Source organism: Bombus flavifrons, chromosome 3 (genome assembly GCF_040668555.2).
Source record: "Bombus flavifrons isolate JBK064 chromosome 3, iyBomFlav1_principal, whole genome shotgun sequence".
Taxonomy (NCBI): Eukaryota; Metazoa; Arthropoda; class Insecta; order Hymenoptera; family Apidae; genus Bombus; species Bombus flavifrons.
In genome coordinates this window covers 10576560-10601884 of record NC_138444.1, presented here as the reverse complement: position 1 = coordinate 10601884, position 25325 = coordinate 10576560, and the positions used below count along the sequence as shown (strand labels likewise).

General features: G+C 42.0%; 1 protein-coding gene across 3 annotated transcripts in view; it reads left to right on the top strand.

Annotated features, from left to right (window-relative positions):
- E75 (ecdysone-induced protein 75) overlaps positions 1–25325 on the top strand; it is a 219768-nt gene that overhangs the window by 133262 nt on the left and 61181 nt on the right. Inside the window, exon 1 of one of the 3 annotated variants that reach the window (XM_069110622.1) lies at positions 811–983. The exons of the other annotated variants lie outside the window; for them this stretch is intronic. Within the exon in view, the coding sequence (XP_068966723.1) occupies positions 827–983 (157 nt within the window). The 5' untranslated portion in view covers positions 811–826. Of the gene's footprint in view, positions 1–810; positions 984–25325 lie in introns of those variants that run through there. 3 annotated transcript variants of the gene reach the window in all.

The window sequence follows — 25325 nt, the reverse complement described above, 5'->3', positions numbered from 1 at the left end:
GTAAACATAGATTAACATATGTCGATATATACTCGTTCAACGACAACCAAAATACATAGAAATCACTAAAAAGAAAAATATTACGAATGAAAGACAAGTTTCAAAAACTATTTGCAATTTCACATACAGTATTCTACCAAACTTCTGCGCTTTGTTTTATAATTAGTCACTATGTTTTTATTATCACTACCAATCCCCACATAGAAAAGTTATTTGCCTCGGAAAAATCTCGATCTCGAAATAACAACACGAGTTATATAATAATCGTACTGGAAACGTACACAGCCTATCACAAACTCAAAGGAAAACGTGATAAAATGCTTAAACTCCGCGTCCGACTCCCTTCTATCTTTACCACTCTCGACATCGCGGCGCGTCGAATTCCGCGCCCATAAAGCCAGTCACCTGTGACAACACGAGTGCACGGGGTTGAAAAAATAGCCAGCGCTGTAAATATCTAGCCGCGTCTCCCGTCGCAGTTTCAACCCCCAGTTGGTTACAACTAAAACAGTAAAACAACCGGATGGTAAAAGTGTCCCGGCGCAAACACGACCCGCGTGCGTCATCGCAGTCCTACGCAAAGGAAGCGCGGGCACAAAAGAGCACCGGGAGATATCCGCGAAAGACGGAAGGGTCACTCGTTGGGCCGGAGATCGCGTGGGTATAACGGTGGCGCGTGCGCGGAACCCTCGCAGCTCTCAGCTCTCACCCTCTCGATCAACCCCACCACCCCATTCATGGACATCAACCCTGGAGAGTACGCGGTGCGCCTACCATTGTGGCACACCGACAGTGTCCGACACGTTGTCATTAGTGCGACACGGGTATGTCAGCGAACGTGGCGAGCGACGATCCACCCGAAATCGGGATCGTCGATCACACCATGAACAACGGCGGGCCTCTCTATCCCATAGAGGTGTGCGAGGCCACCATCGCGGTCAACGAGACGCAGAATCCCGAGAGTCGTCATCAACGCGTCAAAGGTTCGTTCCTCCCTTTATTTTCTCCTTTCTCTCTGTGTTTTCCACAGAAAACACGAACTTGAATTCGGCTGTGATTCATATTCGTCGTTACGTTCGTCGTGTTGTGACACTTCGTTGTTCCGGTTCTTTGTTATGGCTTGTTGTTTGTTTATTGACAATGGGGGTGGGGGTGGGGGGTTAAAGGTTACGTATGGTGATTCGAGGATGAGATTTACTCGTGTGACAGATCACCTGTGAAACACGATATATTTTAATTGAATCGTTTCGTGGTTGCGCCTGATTGCGTATGTTTTTCGGTGCTAGGGGGAGTTAGGTGACAGATGTGATAGGGTAGGGGTTGCGTGATGGGACAGGATAGTTCAAGATGATTGCATGCTGTACGATGAAGTTATTTTTGCTCGGAGTGGGATTATGCTCCGCGCAGGTTCCAGATATTTCGTGCTACGTAATCAGGATATCAGCATATCTGTTGAAGAAACGTCCTAGGATTAGATACGTTTTCGTATATCTGTATAGTAATGTTTTTGTTGGTCAACGTACTGTGTGATGGTTACATGGACAATTTATACGGTGATTTCCGGAAATCTTCTCGGAATAAGTTCCTTAAAGGGGATCCTTTGTTCGAGACGTCTCTTTAATCAGCAGCTGTGGAATCAGTTCTCTCTTTAGTAACGAACCTTATCGCTCATCCTCGTTCTATATCATCAAATACTACGGCACTTTCTTTGAAATAACGTCAACAACGTTAAAATAACATCAATTACGACCAACAACCGCGCTTTCTTTCATAAATGAATAAGTTACGACACTTTAGACGAAGCTGTAACACCTAAGTGTCTATGAGTATACGAAGAGTCGAGAGAAGGATCTAAGTAAAAATTGCATTGCGTCATAAACTATGCTTCGGTTATTCCCGGGTTTGTTCTCGCGTATGCAGCTACCTCTCTTTCGCCGGGAAAAGCTTTGACACTGAAGCGTATCGATTTTTCCTCGAGCGGGGCTCACGTGCTCATTGACATTGACATTGCCCGCTACCACGGCCAGCCTACCTGCCACCTAGTGTCCACGAACCGATGCGTACCTGTCAACCAACTTGGTCAATTCGCTACCCGATGGCGCTGCGAACGTTCGCGTTTCGTTTGCCCCGTGCGCGCCACTCGGTGATTCCCCAAGTTCACCGGCTTTTCGCGAAAAAAGTCATTGCGATCGCGGCGCGGCGCGGCGCGCGTTCCAATAATTTAGCGCCAATTTCGATTTCCTTAGTGTCGCCTCAGCTGTTTCTGTAATTATAATTCAACTTTGAGTTACATCTCTTTTTGACGGATATGAAATTTCTCGTACTTAGGAATATTGGATAATTATTAATTAAAATGCTTTACGAAATTGTGATATAGCGGACAAAGAAGTTTACAACCTGCTGTTATAGGAGTGAATGCAAAATTTCTGAGATTTGAGAATATTGGATAATTATCGATGAAGATAATAGATCGCCCCAAAAGTTTCTTTCGTTTTAGAAGGAAATAATAGATGCACAACATTTTTTGTTGTTGAATAATGTCGTTGTTGTATCATACATAATTTAATAAAAAAATAGAAAAGAAGAAATGTGCACGCATTGTTTCCTTACAAAGGGAAAGAAAGTTTTGCGATTCGCATGTTTATAACTTTTACCGTAAGATTCGATGCAAAATTTCAGAATATAGGAATTTTTGATAATTGTCAGGTAAAGTGCTAATAGACACGGAAGTTTAGTGTCTTTTATCGAAATTTTAGAAATTCACGAGTATTCGATAATCGTCAATTAACGTTGAAGAAAAATTTGGCAGTTCTATAAAGTTTTATATCTCTCGCGAAATTTTACAAATGCTTCTGAAAAATCTTTTCGTTTGAAGTAAAATTGAGTTTCGTGGAGACGAAACAGGGCGAGATTTGATTATGAAAGTGGCGAACTACGATGGCAATATAGGTCGTATTGGGTGTTGCATCGCGGCTTGTTTTCGTGGAACAAGAATGTGCCGATGGCCCACATTTTTAACGACACGATGGATTTCCCAACACGGCCTGGCCGAAACGCGCAACGGGGTCATTGCGCAATGGTTTTACTTCTCTTTATCCAGACTAGAGGCCTGGCAGCATTACATAAAAGCATTTATCTGTCAGGAGCCAAGCATCTAGTCCTGTTGAGCGACGGTCGCGTTCAACACGTTGCTACTCTACTTCCCTCTCTTAACTGCCATTACAACGTGTACAAGAAACGATCCACTTCTCGATAATGGAAATCATCTCAATCGCAATTCGATGGTAAATTCGTGACATTTTTTTATTCCATTGAACAATGACCAAAAACAGGCGCAAGTATACCGTTTATATATGTTCCTTAATACGACGAGTAAAAGATTCTGTTTAAAAATATTCCCTGTGATTAAATATAATAAACAACGACTATTAATTTCCTAAGTACTATGGGCGCATGTATGTATTTGGTTATCGATATGGATCATGGTCGTGAAATTTCGTTAATGTGGACCATTCATGCAATTGAAGTATAACACGAAAACACATTTCCTTTATTCTATACGATTTTTCGAAATATACATTTAATATTTACTTGATGCTTCAAATGGTATCCCAAAATACTCATAGCAAATATTGTAACAAAGCGTACATAGTCACGCGTCTTATCCAAAAGTTACTCTACTTAATGGACTTAAGTGGATACTTAAAGCGTTTAAAAACGATCACTCGTATCAAACTTCGTATTCGTGTGGACACTTGAAACCGACTTTCGGAAGAATTTTCTATGAGATCAAGCGTTTCATTCTGTTTAATTCTTCCACGTTCAAAGCCAGAATTCGATCTTCTCCTCTGGCTGTCGATTCGCCATCCGAACTCCAGTCAACGACCACAATACGAACAATAAGTCACCTGTTTGACATCCTCTCTTTGCCTAAATGTACTTGCATACTCCGTTGATCAACAGGGAGCCCCAAGTGGCTCTATTCATCTCGGCTAGTTCCACGAGAGATCGTTGTGTGCCCGTCGCCCATTTAATACCATTTTAATCGATCCGCTAAGGCGAGTAGGCGCGCGCTAACCGGACACCTGATCCCGATGGAAGGCTACACTCGCCGCGGCCCTGAGGTCCCCAAGAGAGGGAGGAAAAGAGAAAAAAAATCACGTAATAATAGATACGAGCGTGCACCAGCGGCGGCCTGGCTCGCTGTGTTTCGCAACGCTTCACAAAGGCTCAGGGCCGTTGTTCTATGACTACAACAGAACCGCTCGCGAGGTCTACGCCCGCTATCGAGGTCTCTTTATCCCTTCGCTTGCTATTCAAGACTCCCGCCTAGCTTAAAACTGTCCGACATCGACCGTTTCATCGGACGAAATGACGCGACTTCCGGAAGTCGATCGCGACGACTGGTAACGCGATGACGCGACCTCACTCTGTCGTGACACGCGTATTTTTCTTCGTTCGATTTGTAGAAAAATTACGTTTCTTTTTTTCTTTTTTTTTTTAAGATCGCTTGAGGTCGACTGTTTGCTCTTTCTTTTTATTTCTCCTATCATTTAGACGTATCAATAAGAGATTTGAAACAAGTTCTATCAGATTCGATGATGAGGCTCTTTTCATCCAAGTCTATATATACTTCTAGATTTTATCGTCTAAATTGCGGGTTGCCCTTTTTAGTTATTTCTTTTAATAGACGAATCGTATCGTTGTTATTCGATGTGTGTGATTTTAATAAAATCACGCATCGAAGTAGGTATTATCATATAGTTAATAATCTTAAAAATATGTTATATTGATTTATAAAGGAACGTGATAATTAGTGGTTGAATATATGGAAATATGGTTCGGTGATTTAAGAAACTGCAAATATGTATACATAAATATAGATGGATTTTAATATCGTTTAATTTTATTAATGGTATTATTTATTGAAGCATGTAACGTATGCATTTTATTGCTTGTTCTACACGTGTTGCAGTCGTTATGCTTAAATGGAATGTATGCACCGAAAATGCGTGTATCGATCGTAGTAATTTCGCACCTGGCTATAATAAACCCCGTTCACCACTTTATTATCTATTCTTCACATCGATCTGACCATTTACAGTTTCATAACAGTTATTCCAACCTACCATTATAAACTGAATTGCACATTTAATTAGGTTGCCTAAATGGGGTCAAGCAAGCTCCACCCACTCAATTTGCATAACATATCCCTCTCTTCGTTATGATTTAACGAATATCGCCATGAACAAAGATTTTCCGTACAAATGATGCTTTATTTTTTATATTATTTTCTCAGCTTCCTAATTAGGATTAATTGTCCCAATATTTGAGTTCTCTTTTATCACAATTTCACAAATTCCACGAAGAATGGAAATCTTTGTTAAACAAATACTATTCTACATTCATCAATACTAATTTTCTAATTTCTATAATTTTCTACTACATCGACCGTCCAGATGTCTTACTTTCTCGATTGCAATCGTGCAAAAATCTGCGGTTCAAGTACCAAAATATTAAATATTCTCTTTCCATTGATATTTCTTTGCATTAGTTTCCCAAATTTCTAATTTCCCAACTCCTGAATCTTCCAAGTATTCAAATTTCTCGATTACGCTTTAAAACGCCACGAAGAACGAAGATTCCCCTTTACCCAAATTTTCTAATCTCCTAATATTTCAATATTCTGATCCTTCGAACGACAAAACGAATTTCCTAAGCAAACACAATTCTACGTTCGTCGGTGTTCCCGCAGATAGCTTTTCTAGCGTCCTAATTTTCTCATCTATGTTCTCGCGAACGCTTAACGTCCTCTAATCCCGATCTTCCGATTTCACCAACCGCCAACACCTTCATCCCACCTAGATCCTTTTATAATCACCTTTCGCCGACAAAAGCCACAATTTCAACACGTAGCACGAAACGTGCAACACCTAATTATCTGTGAACCCTAATCCGACTGTAATCGATACGAAATCCCAAGACAGTCGACTGGAATTTATGGAAGGCAGCTCTCGCGGAATGGTTGGACGCGTCACGTGCCGGCGCGTGCACGAGCAGAAGAGGCACTCTTCTCGATCAGGATGATGAATCGCGGCGGGAAGCGTGGCTCGGCCACGTAACTGGGACGAAGTCCCCGAGGCGCCAGGCGGATCGTATTCTCGGAGGAGCACGGCGTAAAAACCGAAAAGATCGTTCCGTGGCTATGAGGCGAGGTGAGAGTGCTTTCACCTTTCTCCCTGTTCTTCGTCCTCTGTCGCACCAGTCCACGTCTCTTCCTCGCTCTTATCGAGCCGCTTTTACTCTCGATCGCTACTACCTGCTGCTAGCTACTGCCGCTTGCTGGCTGCTTGCGTCTGCTCCTCCATGGAGAAAGCAGTCCTCCGACTTCGTCGTTTTCGCCACATTTCTTTCTCTAGTTCGATCGTTTCTTTCCTCCTATCTTTTCTTTGCCTTTCGAGATCGCGTGCGAACCCTTTCTTATCGCTATGTCGCTTTCTTATCGACTGTGTATTTCCATGCGAATTCAGATCTTTGACGATATAATTAAGAACACAGAACTCGGATAGAAGATTGTTTTAATCCACTAAGTATGATAGAGAGTATTGTACTTTGGATATTTTATATGTCCTTTCGTGTTTGTTGAGGTTATTTGATGTGTAAACAGAGAAACACGTGGATAAATTGTAAGGTAGCAAATATATTTTAATACAGAAGTGTAATTATAAGTAAGAATGCAATTTGAGCTGGTCCAGATCCGCACGCTATCAGCGTTACCCTATAACTGAAAATCCCGAAGTCAACGTCGCCTGTCTATCGTTTATGGTCTGCCTTCGTCGCAGTCTTTTGTCTATACGCTGTCAATGGCTTGAGAAAACTGAAAAGACCAGATGTAGAGTTTTCTTAGAAGTGGTGACCACTTCGACGGTGTTACGTGCATTGCGCGCGATTTTGTATCTTCAAACCGTAGAGGAAAAGGACAGTGTTTACGTATGGCAAGAGGACGAGGTGTTGAATCGTTCGCTGCGAGCTTTCATATTTATATTTTCGTGAATAGCATCAAAGAAGAAACGAATGTCCTGCGAACAAACTTTAGGTAAAAATTGGAAAATATTTGTAGGACAGATTAGCAGAAGTTTGTGATTTTTAATATATTATTCACCGATCGGAAACATAAAATTCGTCTATTAATACAATTCCTTTATCTTCGATAGCTTTCAGGATATCCTAGAAGCTATGCGTTCGATCACCAATTATAATCCATTAGCTATTTTCACGCTCGAGATGTGAGTGACAGCCGATAGAAGAGACATATGTCGAATATCTTTGGCTGAACTATGAGTCTGTAAAATTTGATCGAAATCGAAGTATCGCATATGGATAGTTTCTTTTGTTAGAGTTGAAATATATAGAAATCCGTTTCTACTGAAACTGGAGCAGTAGGTGTAACTTCGATGTTTTAGATCTACATAGGTAGAAAAGGGGCTCAGTTTCAAGCTGTGACGCACGCACGTCCTTGATTATCCCGGTTCTACCAGGGACACCGCTAATACATTAACTTCTTTGTTATAGATTTACATGTCGCGGCAATGATTCACTTGCAATAACGATTGAATAACTTGTACACAATTTCTTAATCATTATACATGTAGATACACCGGTGTAGATTGCGGTCAAGCGATTTGTGGTTGCAGGTGGAATACATTCCTGAGTAACTACAATATCCTTTAAGCCTTCTTTTCTTTTTTTTTTCTTTTAATATTCCACATACTGCGTATAATTGCCTAATATTATTCCGTTCTAGATTGGAAAATTTCTGCCCTAGTTTAATTCTAAGGATAACTTCACGATAATTGTTTTATACGTATCTTCGATTATCGTATCGATCGGTGTACCGTTTGGATGTCGTGTAACAAAATTCCCAAAATTTGTCGAATTAATTAAAAATACGAAGAATTCTTTACGTTAATCCACCACTCTATTTGTGACAATTTTTGGAAAATATAACGACTTTCGTTAAATGAGTATTAGGTAAAAATAAATATGTAGCTATCTGTCTACTTAATCATCTTATAATTAAGTTTCCTAGATTTCGTTTTGTAACATTTCCGTCATGACCAATTATATCGAATCGAGTTCGGTTCACAGAAAAATTACGATGCTTCCCGGATGATCTAATACTATTCACTACTTACTTGATACTATTATTTCTTTACTTTCGCTTTACAACAATTAAATACAAACCCTATTATATAATACCCTTACATTTCATAAAATACCATAGTCAATGAAGTTTTATATAACAATTTACATCACCACGTTACGCGAAATAATAGAAATCTTGCTTCGTGAAATCAATCAATTTTACATTGTACAAAAATAAAATTTACATTTCCGGAATAGATACGAATTAGCTTATTTATTTATTCAGTGACCCTGTTCAAGTATGCCGCCATTAACCCACCCCTAGAAAACCCATCAAATCAAATTAGTATGTGAACAGAATTTATACACCTTCACGTATTATCATCTTTTCCTACGAATTCATTTCAATCAATTTCACCTACAAATCTCATCTCCATGGAAACGACTCCTCAAGTGGCTCCTCAAATAGCCACAGAGAAAGACACCCCTAATTCGATGGACGTTGGTGAACAGCGAAATCTGCTCAGTAGATGGTAGACGTTAAAGAGTCCCCTTCTAAAAGATTCGAAGGCTGGCGTTAAAGAGCCAGTAAGAGGAATTTCGTCACGAACGGCAGCTTTTACGATATCCAGCGTTGTTGTTGAGCAACGTGAAACGGGCCTCGGCCGTCCTGGATGTCGGACGGTAACCCCAGCCGAATCAAGGCCGGCGCACACGGAGACGGCTCTTACTTTCACGCGTTAGAGACGCCGCTTGTGCTCGCTTATATCAGCGATGGGACTTTACAGGGACTCTGGGACCAGCTTCCAAGCTTGCCCACACGACCCTCCTTCTCTTCGAGAACTCGTGACACGATGTTCTGTTCGTTGTAAGAGGACCGCGAATTTTTCTACGTTCATGGGAAAATGTGCAAGGCTACGTATAAGCGGGTATAGTATGGAAAACTATGGAGAATATTGAAAGCAGAGTAGTACTTATTATAATATGCAGTGCATGAGACGGATTTCTATCGAAGCTTTTTATTCTTTTTAGTTATACCGATAAATGTATAAAAATCCTCGGTTTGGCTAAAGGTGTCGGGATCTGCTCGTTACATTTACATATTGGAACGTTCTAACGAAATTAGAAAGCGCATATAGCGCGAATGAGGATTTATAACCAGATCGCGAACTTTCATACAGATTCGTATTTTTGCGGATTTTACGTTGGGTATTTTTCTATAATTTTGTATCCGTGCGTGAACATTCGCTGTCTGTAAAATAATAGGAATCAGCAGGTGCCGTAATGTTTATGGTAGCTTACGTTTGATACGAGATTCATCAAATTTTATTTCATTACTGTTGCTTGATTTCTCGAAGAGCGATGATTGTCTCGTGTTGCTGCAAGTCGAGTTAACTTCGCTGTTGAAGTTTGGCTCGTGACAATGAGTAGAAATGGCCGATGAATAGGCGGAAAGTGAAAGAGGAATGTGTTAATCGTTTCACTGTTTCGCGTCGGAGAAAGACTTTCGAATCGTCGGTTGAAAGTAAACTGTAGAGTCGCGAGCAGCCGTTACTTTCGCCACGCGCATGCAAGCTTTCCGTAAAAATGTAATATCTGATCGTTAGCGTAAACTATGACGTGGTCGAAGCTCCACGTAAATCATGTGAGATCGTGATAAATGGTCTCGCCCGAAGGTCGTGATATATCGATTTATCGAGCCAGTATCGCGACCAAACCTTACCATTACACCGAACAGGATGGAAAAGTAGAAACATATTTTCAAATGTGATAGTATACGATTGTTTGATGGTATAAGCGAATTGATTTATTTCGCAGTTCCTCCCTCTCTCTCGCTATCTCTCCTCTCTTTCTCTCATTCATTTATATATTATAAATTAATTCCATATTAATATCCCTTTCATGAAATACATATCGATGGCAAACCTGTGACCTCTCTTCTCTTTCTCTCATTCATTTATATATTATAAATGAATTTCATATTAATATCCCTTTCATGAGATACATATCGATGGCAAATCTGTGACAAATAACACAATGTATATTAAATTACGTCATACGTAGCATCTATTGGGTTGGCAACTAAGTGATTGCGGATTTTGTCATTAGATGGTAATGACAAAATCCGCAATCACTTAGTTACCAACTGAATACATGCACCAAAACTAATATCACGATCTGACGGGAATAAGAACTGTTTTCTGAACCAAGTTTAGTAGATTAGTTATCGAGATTCGTATGGAATGGAAATCGAGTTGCTTCTGGAGATTCGCGATAAGAGATCGACGTATAGATGGTACATTATTTCTCTGTCGACAAATAGACTACAATCGAGCGATACCTGGGGCCTCGATGGCCTTGCTATCCGCGCTGGACCGAAACGTCTTGCGAAACTCAGATTATTTTCGATCATCTACCTATTTGTTCGCGTCGAATCTGCCTCGTATCCCCTGCCATTAACAGTGCTTCGCATTCTGCAAATGGTATCGTCCCACGATACTTTCCAGACATTCAGCATTGCTGCAACAACGTCTGATTAATCACTTCCTCTCTTCGATTCTCTCCTTCCATGGGATCCTTTAACTTTCTGACGCCTTTTAGTGGTAATTAGTATTTACGAAGGACACTTATAACGATCATCATGCTTAAGTATAATAAATAGGCTCTTTAATTATGATCCTAAGTTGATAGTGGATTTTTTAATTAAATTTACTTGTAATTTTCAATTTGCATCTTTAATCGTGTTCAGATGTCCGTACTATTGTGTCTTCGACTATACGAAATAATTCTCGGTGGAAGAAAATTGTTTCGTGTTAAGAAAGTATTCCCTTTATCGTTACAAATTGCTTGCTTGTTTCTTCTATGAGATTCCCAAATCAGCGAATGGAATTTTCTACATCCATTCTCCTATTTCCCAATATTCCAGTTTCAAACTTTCTCCACTTTCTGTACATTTCGAACAATCTGAGGAATACGTTCGAGATGTGAAAAGAAACGTCTCGAGCCAAGTATATACATACATACACATACAGCGGCTCACGAGAGTATTCGAATACTTGTCACGGAATATTTGTACGTTTATATTTCTTTAACAAATTTAACAATGAAACACGACCATCCAGATTGCGTGTAACACATTTGAAACCAATCTTCAAATGTCTATAGAAGATACAACTTATTTATTGTAAACGCATATTCGGTAAAAAGAAACAGTACACAGCACGAATAGTCCTATTAAAGATACGATAAGTACGAAAAATAATCCTACTGAATATTTAGACTTGTTAATTTGTACCAAATATCTTGTTATTTATGTACAGATATATTTTCAGATTATTTTTAAACTCTACCACTACATGACAGTATATGAGTATTTATGTTCCAAGGTTTCGTAAACATTCCACTTCACTTCTTCCGAATAGCTGAAAGTCAAGTTTACGAGAACCTCGGCTTATCAAAATCCAAAGAAACGCCAATATATCGTCCGATAAACATCGCGAAAGTTCAAAATGAAAAGTTTACCAAAAAGAGTTCGCAACATCGTTACTCTCTCGTTACGACGTTAATGAAATTTCATTTCGTTTAGTACAACGTGGTCGTACGATGTTTCCACGAGCGTTCTAATACTTTCGTGAGCAACTGGTATACCGAATGGTCGGGCGGATTGGAAAATTTCCATGGGCCAAGACAACATGATACGTTGAATGATGGTGAAGTTGTCCCGTTGGCTGGTCTCTTGTCTGCCTCGGCGTGTAAACACCGTGACGATCCTAATCTCTTGCGCAATGGCTGGACGCCCTTAATGAAATTTCAGGTCAGCCCCAGAGTGACGAAGCCGGTCATTGCCCTCGACTCGTTCGCTCGTTCCACTTTGCGGCCTCTCTCTGTGTTTCCTGGTTTCGTTCTACGCCTCGGTTTTGGCGCGGTTGTTTTGGCGCGCACATTCCTGATTGACGCGGCTGACCCATAAATATGCTGACGACCAAACCGTGAGCTACGTTTACTCTGCGATTAGCATCGATACCATCGTTTGTTCTGCTTTTTCTCTTATTTCTAAAACGTTAAGCTGATCGTTCTTTGACCTTCGCGCAGCACACGCTATATAATACCATTATCACGAGCGTGAAATATTTTATTTCGTCTCGATGAAACGAACAATCAAACGAGAAGGTTCTTTACCTATGTGATAATTAAATTTGTAGAAGAAATTCAATCCTACGAATTAACTCAAGATAAATGTAACTTAGATTTATCATAAATATAAACTTGCAATAATTATAAACTTAGTCTTAACTAATGTTTTAAAATGTATTACATTAGGTTGTCGGGAAAGTGTCTTTTTTTTACAGACGCGTCTTTTGCAACGACGCATTTTTATACAAACATGAAGCCTGATCTGTCGAACGTTGTGATCTTTATTTTGATAGAAAAAAAGGATCATACGTAATTCGACAAAATAATATAACGGAAATAATATAAAAATAATATAAAACGGAAAATGTTGTGCATCGATTATTTCCGTATAAAACGAAAGAAACTTTTCGGACGACCTAATAGCAACAGTGAGATATGTACGCGAGTCAGAACTGACCCAGTCTCAGTCTTTCGAACGAACGAAGATAAGAACAAACGTTTGCCTGTGTATGACACATTGGATTCTTTTACGTATTCTTTTAGGTATTGCAAATTAACTGCACGTGTGGAAAATGCGATCGGTTGGTGATAAATGAATGCACCGAATGTACGAATGTAACGGGGTAGCATATTTTTGTTCGTTTTGAAAGCATTACTTAAGAATACAGTGACACTGGAAAGATGATTAATGCGTTGGTTTCTCCGTCTGGAATAATATATCGTTGTCGTTCTACATTTGCTTCTGTATATCTTTACGTGTGTATAGAATTTTACTGCCAACGTTAGTTCGATTCCTCGCGAAAGTTTAACTGTTTCTATACAACGTGAAAAATCGTGCACCGTAAAGTTCCGAATATCCCAGAGGAAAGCACAGAACCACAGCGCTATTCTCTGGCTGAGCAAGCAAGAATAGAAAAAAATGCAGAATTAAACATATTCGAATAGCTCGAATTATCGCGTTTCGCGCTAATAACTCGACGAACCTCGGTTTGTATCTCGGTGAACCCTGAACGGTAGCCTTCCACGATCTCGCCTAAGGATTCACCGTTACGCTAATCAACAGTAAAAAGCGCCTACTCTCCTAGCATCCTCTCACGGTATCTTCGTCCACTTCTTCTTCTCTTCCTCCTTCCTCTTTCTCTAAAATTGGCCAACAGCCTATGCCCGTTCGCTCTAAAACTGCCTTCTGTTACGTCACTGTTACGCGAAAAGTACACGTGGCCGATAACCTTGATTTATATTGCAGCAGGTCTGAGCGAGTTAAGTATATTTTTCTAATAAAATGAAATTTTAAGAATCTTCTTTCAAATAGTTTCATCGGCTAAACACTTGGAAAGCTCACGTCTGACCCAGCACTGTTTCGATCTACTTGAAACTTCCAACCACGAGCGATTTTCCTCACTTTTCCTGTGCAAAATCGTAGACGAAACTTGTACACGGTACAAGCTTGTCGTTAGAAAACATTTGACTCTTTCCTTGGAAAATACGTGTTTCAAGATGAGGCGATCGGTGGTAAATAAATTTTACAATCAATCGATTATACGCTACGCGGAATTCATAAATTTACGGGTTCGGTACGGCGAGCACGCATTTCACAGAACGTATTGTTACGGTTCCAGCGACGAAATGGCTAACGCAATGCAAAGAAACAAAGTGGAGATAAACGAAGAAGTATCTTTGATTCTTAACTTGCAACTTACAAACTGCGATTTGACAAAATAGATAGTACGCGGTTTCCACGTCTCTTCTCGCTGGAAAATTAGTTCGTCTGTCTCAACTTGTAAAATATAACACGAGTCTTTGTAACCATTCTTCGTCTTTCCTCCCACCTTCTTCTTCTTTCTCGTGGCACGTTGGAGGAGTTGTCGCGAGCCGAAAACCGGTCCCATTTTCGCGGGTACGTGGCTCGTGCACGTGCGCGAGCACGAGGACACGGTGGCGCGCACATAAACGAAGTGCGTTGACACGGAATGTCCGCGGAGGGCGAGGAGCTCGGCAAGAGGAGCCATAGGTCACTCACCGCGCGGCAAACGTTCCCGCATCCTTGACGCGTACGCCAGGAGGAGGATCCTGCCGGCTAACGGAATCGTCGATGGCCACGCGTGTGCCAGGACCATCGAACACCCGCTCCAACCTTCCGCTCCTCTGTCAGGCGACGAACGTGAAATTTTGATGAATCTGAGAGATTCGAGGATGCCAGCCGAATGCGTTATAAATTTGTCCCGTTTTTATATTTATTGTAACATGGATAATACTCGTATGTATTAATACATATAATATATATATATATAGGAATATGCGATATATGTATTAAAAAAGGATGAATTTATAGTCTGTAGTGAGATATAATAGTAACCAATAGTACAGTAAGTGGAGGATTTTTGGAATATCGAGAGTATTGGAAATATTTCGTTGCAAGTTAATTCGATCTTCTTTATTCGATTCATAAATTGAAGCTATAAAAATCGTTACGATTTATTGGAATTATTGTTGTATTGTTAGATTTGTTCTCGGCGAAGAGACACGTTTAATAATTTAAACATAGTTTGCGAGTTAAGTGACATTTACCAGTTTGTCACATGATTATCGGTATCTTGGTTTTGCGATATGAATTATTCGACTATATATAACTTTGTATCCCGAATTCGTTAAAATGCCCAAGTTGCGAGTTGAGACAGACACAGTAGATTCGGATAGCGTTTCGTCAGACATAGACGTTCGGGATATTTAGCCGATGAAACTATTTGGAAAACCGATTCTTCGCGTTTCTTCTTGTTAGAAGTGAATTATCCGAATGATACTGTTTCTTTCGTCTCCGTATAATATTTTAAAAATACTTTATTAACACATTAATTCAGTCCTGTCTAAAGATTCGAGTAAATCGAGATAAAGTAAAGATAAAGTAAATCGAGATTACCCGAGTCTAGAGAAATGTTCGAACAAGAGGTTAAATAAAATTAAAAGGAAAAGATTAAGATTAAAATTTATTTAGACTCGGAGATGAAAGATATTTTTTATATCTTCTGGTTCTAACGTTTTTCAATTGAACGATCGAAATCGGTAATTTCTAACGGCCTCTAACGAGGCCATGCTAACTCGGTGGCAAAGCCCGAAAGTAACGACTGTAAACACTAAACACTTTCATTCACAGCTCTGTCTAGGCCCTGTGGATTTAGGCTGACTGACCCCTTTACCTCATGGCCCCCTCCGCTTCTGTCGCGTTAGATTCGTGTTAGACAGCGGTCTGGCTGTGCCGCGCAACTTTCTCTCTTTCTTCGATCAAACCAAACGATGACATTACCTCGTTCCTCGACTAATCACCAACTTACGCGATCAGCAACCTCGAACCTATTAATTTACAACTATAGATTTTATGGATCTCCTTTTTTCTGGAATATTTCAGTTTTACTTCATTCGAATCTTAAGCGAAAACAAAAAAATGAAAGAAAGAAAACGAATGTTTCGTACGAATCGTTTACTTGTTGGAGAGATTTATAAATAGAAAAATTGGAAATAAATTAGTTAGTTTGCGATTATCAAATAGTCGACAGCTGTACAGAGGATAGCACACGCTGTCGCTCGTAAATCTCAAACTAACTTCAAAGTTTTTCATATTGACAGGAATCTTCTTTCTACTAAGAACCGTGTTCGAGGCCAAGCGGAAGCTCCCTTCAGCGACAAACGCCTCGACATCCGCTTCCCGTTAGAATAACCCCTAGAACGTTACGTAAATATAGCTTAACTAAACGGCAATGTACTGTTTCTCACAAATATTTGGCAAGAATCTGTATACCTTTGCTTCCATAGCGAATTACAATTTCGTATATTACTTGCAGATATACGAAAAAATATATAAAACAAGAAGAAAACGAAACTTTTATCCATGTTTCGTCTTCACTGATTTCATGTTTTTCGCTGACGATTTCTCTGAAAAATTACCAATCGATTATTTCGATAGTTTGGACAAATTCGGAAATGAGAACGCTGTACGAAAAATATACATTTCAAGAAAATATAAAATTCACGTAGAAAGACAAACTTTCATAGCTTACGTTTTACAGAAAACCTGTCATTTCTATTTTACGAGATTTATCGAACCTTCGTGCGAAAAATTCTAAATCGTCGGTTCCGATAATTCTATCGTTAACCAAGAACAACACGTATTCCACGAACAAAGGCGACACGCTCGCGCGCCGATTCGTCCTCCAAGGAATCTCCTTCGAATTCCACCGCATCCGTATCCGGAACAGTACGCATCTCCCCTCCTGCCCCGTTTCGTGTCGTCTTGTCGGACAATGGCAGCCGCGATGTACAGGCAAAAAAGGAACTTTCGCGGAGCGGAGCGTGGGCATTGGCATTTCGTCACTGGCCAGGTTGAACAACCAGGTTGAATAACCGGCGTTACGTCACTGGCGTGTACGCGTTCACAGACGGCCAGAGGAAAGAGGGGCAACGGTGCCAACAGGCCGAGAAAGAGGAAGAGACGAGACGAAGGTAAGGGACGGAGGTTCTCAGCGTAGCGTGCAAGGTGGGGACCATGGAGGTCGATCACCTACGTACGGGAGTCAGTGACACCTTCAGGCGAGGACGATCTTTTTTTCCTTCCTTCCCTTCTGCATGCCCTCTTCTCTTTTCTCTTTCTGTCATCCTCAGACGTCGAACCCGCTGAAACATCTAACTAACTGCCGACTGACGTTATGAATGAACACGGTGGACGAACTTTGGACGTGTGGTCGATTATTATTATCGTCGCCTGTAATAATCGTGTTTGCAATTCCACGTATTTTCGATTCTTAGGTTTTCGATCGTCTTCTCGTTACGGTACGTCGCGATTCGTTTCCAAGTTTCGTGAACGTGGCAGTTCGCTTCTTCGCGCTAGATCTGACCTTTCTCCGAGCGAAACGTACTGAGGAGAGCGCGATCGGGTGGCAAACGTATCGTCTATGCACCGTGGAAGTTTAAAATCGACGAAATGTACGGGGATTTGTTCGGATAAATTCGTCGAAAGCAGGACTGTGTCTTTGGTTATTAGCGCTGTGTGCTGTCATTCCTGTCCATCGAATCGATCATCGCGTTGGAATTTGTACAATGATAGAAATCAGAACTCTGGTGTGGTAGGTGGATTCGTTGAAAAGCAGCGGTGTCTTTGATTATTAACACTGTCGTATTCGTCAATTCCGTCTATCGTATTAGAAATTCCAACTGACAAAGTGGTGTACGAACAAGTCTGTCACCGAGAACCATCGTAACGCATACGTATACGCAAAACATCGGTCTTCTCCTAATTCGGCATTGCAAGCAGCGTGTATCGTATTGAAAACGTGTAGCACACCATTACAACACCACATCGTTCAAATCCAATCACAGTCTACATGAATCGTATGTGTATCACCCACGATGAATACCGATAACGAACGCGTTGATCGATACGAATAAAAGACAGAAGGAAATGAAAGAGTCGATCGAACAGTTGGAAACCTTCGGCTCGTTTTTCCCCTGACCGTGTCGTACCATCGAAATTCCTCGAAACGGTGCCAGTGTCGGCGTCCACGTGACCGTTCCACCGAAAGATCCTTGACGAAATTATTTTGCACGACTCTGTAACGCCACGAGCGGTTCACGACAGCACCGGGTCAATGGCCGCCGGTTGTTGTTTCTCAGCGTGTCTCGGGAATGAGTATCGCGTCAAAAATACCGGGCCACCGTCTCCGTGAACGGCCACAGTGGTCAAGGTCTTCGGAGCTCGCTAGCCGGAACAACTCGACTGCTTTCGTTTCGTAAGGGGGAATTACGCGCGTTTCCCTTTTGGCTGCGCGTTACGGCATCCGCAACTCGCCGATGCACGGAACACCCTGAGGTCTTCCGTCGGCTGTGTATCAATGATCGTAAGAAACGACGCGACAGAGGATTGTATACGAGAAACGTGACGACGTTTCCTCCATTGAAACGTCGATGAATATTCAAACGTCGACTTCGATCGTCTGGTTCGCGTCTAGCAGGACACAGTTGCGATTGGATGAGCTGTTGCAGATGGCTCGCGAAGATTCTCGCGGGATCTGCCGTGCTTCGTGAAATTCCCTCGAGCAGAGAGAAAACGTATAGAGACTGGAAAACAGTATATGCGTACGCCGATCTTGAAGAACGAAACGTCTTCTTATCGGGCTATAGGAGCATTGGGTCGAGGAGTAAGTTCGATAGATTTCCATTGACGTACACATTTCTAAGAATTGGAAATTAGAGAATTAAGAATTAGAAATTGCCACGAAGAACGTAAGGATACGTGTGCTTGAATTTGTCCTTCGTCTTTTTAACATACATTTCACGCGAATGTAACGATACTTGGCGTTGGTATCTCGAGGAAACGCGAATGAGCTTATTGCTCGATCTAATACATGTCATTGTTGTAGTATCAAATTTTTGTAGTCACGATCGATAATTATGTATACGTGTAAATAATCAAATGGACCTGGTTGATTAGTAGACCGCGGATTTTTACTCAGTTTCATATTTCCAGACTATTTTAAACGTTCAGACAATTACTTCGCTTCGAATATTTCTGATATTTTTGCGTATTGCATAAATTTTGTACATTGTCGCGGTCATAAATTTTCTATAAATTCGTGAAAATCCGCCGTCTGCTAATCAATATATAAATACTATAACGAGGCCAATTGCGCGGAAATATTTTCCACAGCCATTGAACGCTTCGTTCGTCGAACGATCAATATCTAAACTAAGAAGGAATCGAAACAAACGAAAACAACACGTCGAGAGAGGACATATCCGCTTATACGTGCTCCCATGCGTAGTTGATGGACATTGACGTTGGAGGGAGGTGACATTGTAACAGCTTCCGCCTGGCAGCATGAAATTTCGAAAGAACGGGCCGCTCGAGCCGATGACCGAAGAAGGTCGACGAATACGGTGCCCCTGTACTTTGCCTCGTTCCTGGCCTTAGTTAACGACGTTGCGGTAGTTGTCTTCGGTTGTAATGGCCACGTTCAAGTTTCCTTTAACGTCCGGCATGCTCGAAAGCGATCGCCTCATCGTAACTACAATCGAATAAATCCGCCATTGTTCCACGTCGATTCTTGCCTCTGGCTCTGATACACGCGTCCATATACAATCGTCGATCGTTATCTTGATGATAGTCAATCGTTTTTATAGGGCAAACGAGAGAGACACGTTAGAGTCTGAAAGTAATTTTTTCATCGAACAGCCTTTCTATAGCCATTGTATAAGGGGCAAATCTTTGACTAGCCTTAATTGCTTGAACTGGGTTCCCGAAGGTGAAAAACTTCAGCTTTGTAAGGATCTAAGGATATTTCTAATTAAACGTAGATTTAGGCATCGTTAGGTGATAATTGTTAAATACAAATTGAGGTGGGAAATATGAAATGCGAGATACAGGGAAGGGAATTGTTTCAATCGATACTGAAATTTTCTTTGAAGATAAAATGATGTAAGAGGTTTTATGCTAATTGAAGGGATTAGAAGGAAATATGGAAAGTATTATTTTTGATTAAATACGTTATTATTTTAGAAATGCTTGGGCATGTAATTTTACAAATACGTAAATACGTGGTATCAGAAATTATCGCTAGCTTTAAAAAAGGGAATACATTGACGTAAAAAAGATGGAATGAAAATAGACGTTTCTTTCATTTCTCAGAAATATTATGTAACAAACAATATTCCTTTCGATGTTTTATATATTTTCGACATTACATGTCGTCTGTGCACGTTGGCGCCTTCGAGATTCCCCTAGATAAATATCAGCGGTCTGCTAATAACGATAAAGCTTGCCTCGTGTGTCGTTCGAACGAATTGAGACATACTCGCACACACCCAGACGTGGAAACTGACGTTAAATCGCGTGGCCGGTCTATAAACGTGTATACGATTTGCATACAATGATCCGTCGTTGTACAGGGCAAGCTCGATATTGTTCGCTTTATCTGCGTAAACTCGCTTTCATCACGGGCGGCAGGTGCCCTTTAAAGGAGAAGTCGAGCAGAGATCGCGTGGGTGGGATCGGAGAGATCGAGCGAGCGTTCGCGTTCGATGGATCGAAGCGGGTTAATCGGAATCGGGAGCACGTAACGAAGGGGATCGAGACGCCTCGCGGCCACTCGGCCGAGATCGACCGACGAGAACTGGGCAGCACCGCTGCTTCGAAAACGTGAGAACAACAGGATCGAATCGGACACGAGCCGCGAATAAATTTCGCGCGATTAACCGAACCGATAGCGACATTCTCTGCTCTCATATCGATTCGCCGAAATTTGTCTTGCCCGTAATTTAATTTGTAAATTTAGTTGGGCGATGTACAACTGTTATAACATTTACGGTCTATCGAAGTTAATTGCATTCGCGGAAAATAGAATTCACATGGAAATTTTTGATGTCGCTTTGTCATCGATTCATTCGGTTTTCTAAAACTAATCGCAACCTGTTTCTTCCGACTCGGTTTGCGATTTCAGCCTGACGTTCTTTGTAACTTCTATTTCCCATAGACAAGTAAGCGTCGAACTTGTACAAGCTTTACAATACCGTGTATCGCAACGATAATTTATCCTCCTCAAATGTTTCTTAATTTCTAAATTTATAAAAATACGATAAACGATAGGAGCTACGTATTATCGCAGTTATTTGCGAAACAGGCTTCTCCGTAACGAATCGCACGAACACGTTCTCAACTACTTTCCATGCCCCAAAACAAATCACGGAAATCTTTTCACGGCTTCCCTACACAACTATTAAAGAGAACAACGAAGTAGAAGAGAAAGGAGGAAGGCAAAAGAAACAATTACGAGAGGTCTATAAAAATATTTGAATGAGAGATAAGAGTATAAAGGTTGGTGATAAACTGGTCGATTGGAATGGCTCTCGGCTGGCACGCGATGTCGCGCAGGCCGTTCACCCTGCCGGCAGGGCGAAAATAGAGGGTCGATTTCCGGTTCCAAAAAGTCGATGAATCAGCGCACGGTCGGGGGCCGCGGAAGAAACCGGCCTGATGCTGCTCGGCCATTTAAATTTGCGCGCCGCGAGCGTCGGGATCCCAAAAATAGGTCGGACGGTGAGGCAGCTCGCGCGGCTGACTTCCTCGTTCATTGTCGCGAATTCGGTTCGCCTAACTGTAGATCCGTCGGTGCACTAGCCGATGCACATGCCACGACCGCGTGCAAAGAAGCGAAGGATAGAGAAAGAAGGAGGAAGAGAGGTCGTTGCATCGTTAGAGGCGAACGCAACGCCGCTGGAAGCGCCGCGGGACCGCTGTGATACGAATTCCTTTTATTCCTTTTCGTAATATCAGCCGTGTACTCTTGCGCTTTGCCATCGGTCACTTTCTTGCAATCTTGTGTTTTTTTTCTTTTTTTCTAGCATCGTTCGGTCGCGTTTCTCCTTTTGGAAGAAGAATTGCGACAGAAATGGGTCTATTAGTTTTTGTTTTAGATAAAACTATAAAGGTATTTAAACATTTATTGTAAACTTATTTTGTAGAGACGTTATGAGACATTTTGAAATTTCATTATCGCTGTGACGAAGCGTGGTTGCCATGGGCCAAGTTTGAAACAGATTCCAAAATACATATGTAAAAATCCTAAAATTGTACATCTCTTAAAACGAACATTTCATCTTTGCATCTCTGACAAAACAGCGAACACGTTAAAAATTCACGATGCAACGATAAATATTTGCAACGAGTTTTCAATTAAAACGTGACAAACGCGACGAAGCCCGTGAGGTTAGCGGCTGATGCACCTCTAAAGAATGAAACCACCACGATCTAAACCAGGAACGAAATATTTCACCGGCAGGATTCCGTTAGCTCGGAACACCCATGCACGGTTAGGTCCTTGAAGAAAAATCGATCTGGACGAACGAGGATCGGCGCGTTTCTCATGAGAGAGCGAGAGAGCCGTGGCAGTCAAACTGTCAAACCATCCTCCAAGCTCCCCACGTGGCCGTGGAGAAACTAGCTGGATAATCGCGTCTGAAGAGAAGTCAACCGCGGCCAAACTCTCCTCTGCTCGTTCTCTCGGTTGGTTCTTTAAATTCAGAGAGATAGTTGCTGAAGAGAGAGTCTACGGCTCTCGTAGCGTAGATTTACTGCCTGGCCATTCCCGTTCCGACCAAAGGATGCGTCCCTTCCGGGCACTTAGTCCAAGGGAACAGGCTGATGGAGTCGCGCCGCGTGCGTCCCGGTTGCGGTAACGAGCCACGGCGAGAGCCAATAGCCCGTAGTTGAAGTCCACCACCGTTGGTCCCCGCGATATGCACGCGTTGGCGTGGTCCCGCATTAGCATCGATATAGCGAGGGTCAGGTCGGGTTCAGTGAACCCGATGCATCGCGCTCTCGGTGCGCCGGTGCATCGCGAAGGAACGAGCAAAGAATGAAAAGTGGCTCCGCCACGGGCGTTAGAACGCCTCGATCACGCCGTTTCCGATCATGGGATATGGAGAGCGTTGCCGGCCTTCGTTTTGCTCGCCTTTTGCTGCCTGGATATTATCGAAGCAAGAAAATCTCTTCGCGACGAGTTACGTCGTCGATGCGCTGACAGATAGACGGAGAGAGTTATCGCTATTTTGTCTCCTCTTTGAGTGAGAGAGAGAGAGAGAGAGAGAGAAAGAGAGTGCGTTTGGTATCGAAGAAACAGGTGTCCTCAGTAATATTCTCTTCTTGCGGCATTTTTCTAAATAAAATATGTGACCAATCAACGCAATCGTACTTGCATTCACTGCACATGTAGACGGATATGTACGTATGTAGGTGTAATAAAGAGCTGAAAAGATGATGAGGCAAAGGAACGCGACTCTGCTAATATTCTACGAATATTGCTAGTGTATTGACTTCGGTTGCTTTTGATGAGAGATAGGAACGAGAGCTGAATACAGATGAATGGCAGTAAATTTTCAGCCGAGGGCGTTTCCAGATGTTTGGCTTTGATAGATGAAATACGAGACTGGAGAGCATTATTGTTAACTTGAAATGCTTTTAGTGGCGAATATGCTTGATGAAGATCGTTGAACAAGCGTTCAAGTTTGAGACACAAGGTGTTTGAAGATGTTGGGAAAGCTTCGACTTCGATAGATACGACGATATTGCGCTGTTGTTGACCCAGGTCATGTAGGATAGATGAAAAAGGTCAGGGGTATGAAACGTTGTATCGTCTACTTTTCATTGATATCTGCAATGACGAAACAACATCGCGTTCGTTTTCGTTCTCTCGTGAAACCTTTAAAATTCAATAAGTGACCCGAAGATGGCCCGAGGCGGAAAGTGGATTGATCCGCAGGTTGCGCCGCTTATCGAATAACCAAATTCGTGCTTGCCTACTTTCGTCGTTACGTAACGAGATGGTAGTTTCGTTCGACTGGAAACCATAGTGCCCGAGGGATCCGCTTCGAGCGAACCTCACGGACCGTTAAACCTAAGAAAAAGAATGTCTAATCGTAAGAAGTCTATGGCAAAGTTACGAACCGCTGTTTCAATAATTACGACATCGATTACATCATCGAATTAAAATCCAATACGTTGGACGCAACGAAAGTTTGATTGGATCGAGAACGAGGCATCCATGACTCTATTTCGGTTTGACATTTCGCGAGAAATAAACGTGATCTCGAACGAGGAAACACGATTCTCTCTCGTCATGCAACGACGATTGACTTTTCCAGATATATACACATTCGTTATATACTTTCACCGACGATGTTATTCTGTATTGTCTCGCGACACTCTCACTTGGCTGGTTGCTGACTGGAGATACGCAACGATAACAGTGGAAATCATCGCATCTGCTGAAACGTCTGACGAAATCTCAGCGAGCACTGTTTCGACCTAGATCCATTTCCATCCACTGGCAACAAAGCGCTGGAATTAATTATGGCGATACTTTTAACCGTTTCGAAGAACATCCTTTATCTCGTTCGTAAGCTAGAAATTATAAATAACGATAATGTCTAACATACGTAACGAATCTTAACATCAAGTCGAAGCCAAACCTAGTCCAATCTTCGTGACCAAATAACAAAAGAATTATAATCAAACACGATACCAAAATTTCGCTAAAATTAAATCTCTCCGCATCTAGAAAATTACAAAACCCCTCACCTACTAAAACTCCGAAACTTTTTCGCCTCGCCCCAGTGGCCCACATATTACCCCGATTACCTGGAACCCCAAAAACGTCGAAGCAATTTTCAACGGTGTAGCGGCGGTCGTCTCGAGCTCTACGATTAATTAGTGGACGAGCAGCCGCGATTCTAATTGGCGACGCGGAATGGGGAGCAACGAGTGAAATTTCGCGCAATTACATAAGCTCAGCCGGCCGGTGCATAGCTGGTGCGCCGCTGCACCGACCCACCCCTCTTCGCTCTTTATCTTCCGTGGATGTAGAGCAATATGGTTAGAGGTGAGTGACCGGCGTCCAGTTGCGTTCACTAACCTCCCTTCTCCATCCAGTACAACGAAGAGGGTATCTGCTGTTGGCGTGTGGCCCCACTCTGGCGAAGCACGCGAGCACACCATCGTATTTCCCCGTCAGCTCGAGTTTTGCTCTTCCACACCATACTACATGCCTCGTCGTTCGTCGTCATTCGTCGTAGTTGAACCGGCTCCATACGCCTTCTTCTTCGTCTTTGTCCTCTTCTCCTTCTTCTTCTTCTTTCTCTCCTCCTTTCACGCTCGTTGTAGAACTTGAGGCACGCGAACAGAACCTGCCATTGGGGACCACACGATCCACACTGGACTCGATTGCACTATCGGTACTCGTATGAATTTAGAACGGCGGATCTGGAGCGCTAGAGACTCCATAGCCACATCCCCGTGACCATCTTCTCTATATCGCTTCTGGCGCCTTCGCCTGTTGATGCTGATCAGGCGTTCGGCTTCCGCGCTGAGATCTTTTTCGCCTGCGATTCGTTTACGGTAAGATCGCAGAAACAAAGCTATTTAAATTCTTTTATGCTTATCAAGAGCTACTTCGATATCTTAATTTTCTCTGGTGGACTGATACTGTTATATTTCCGTCTCGTATAAT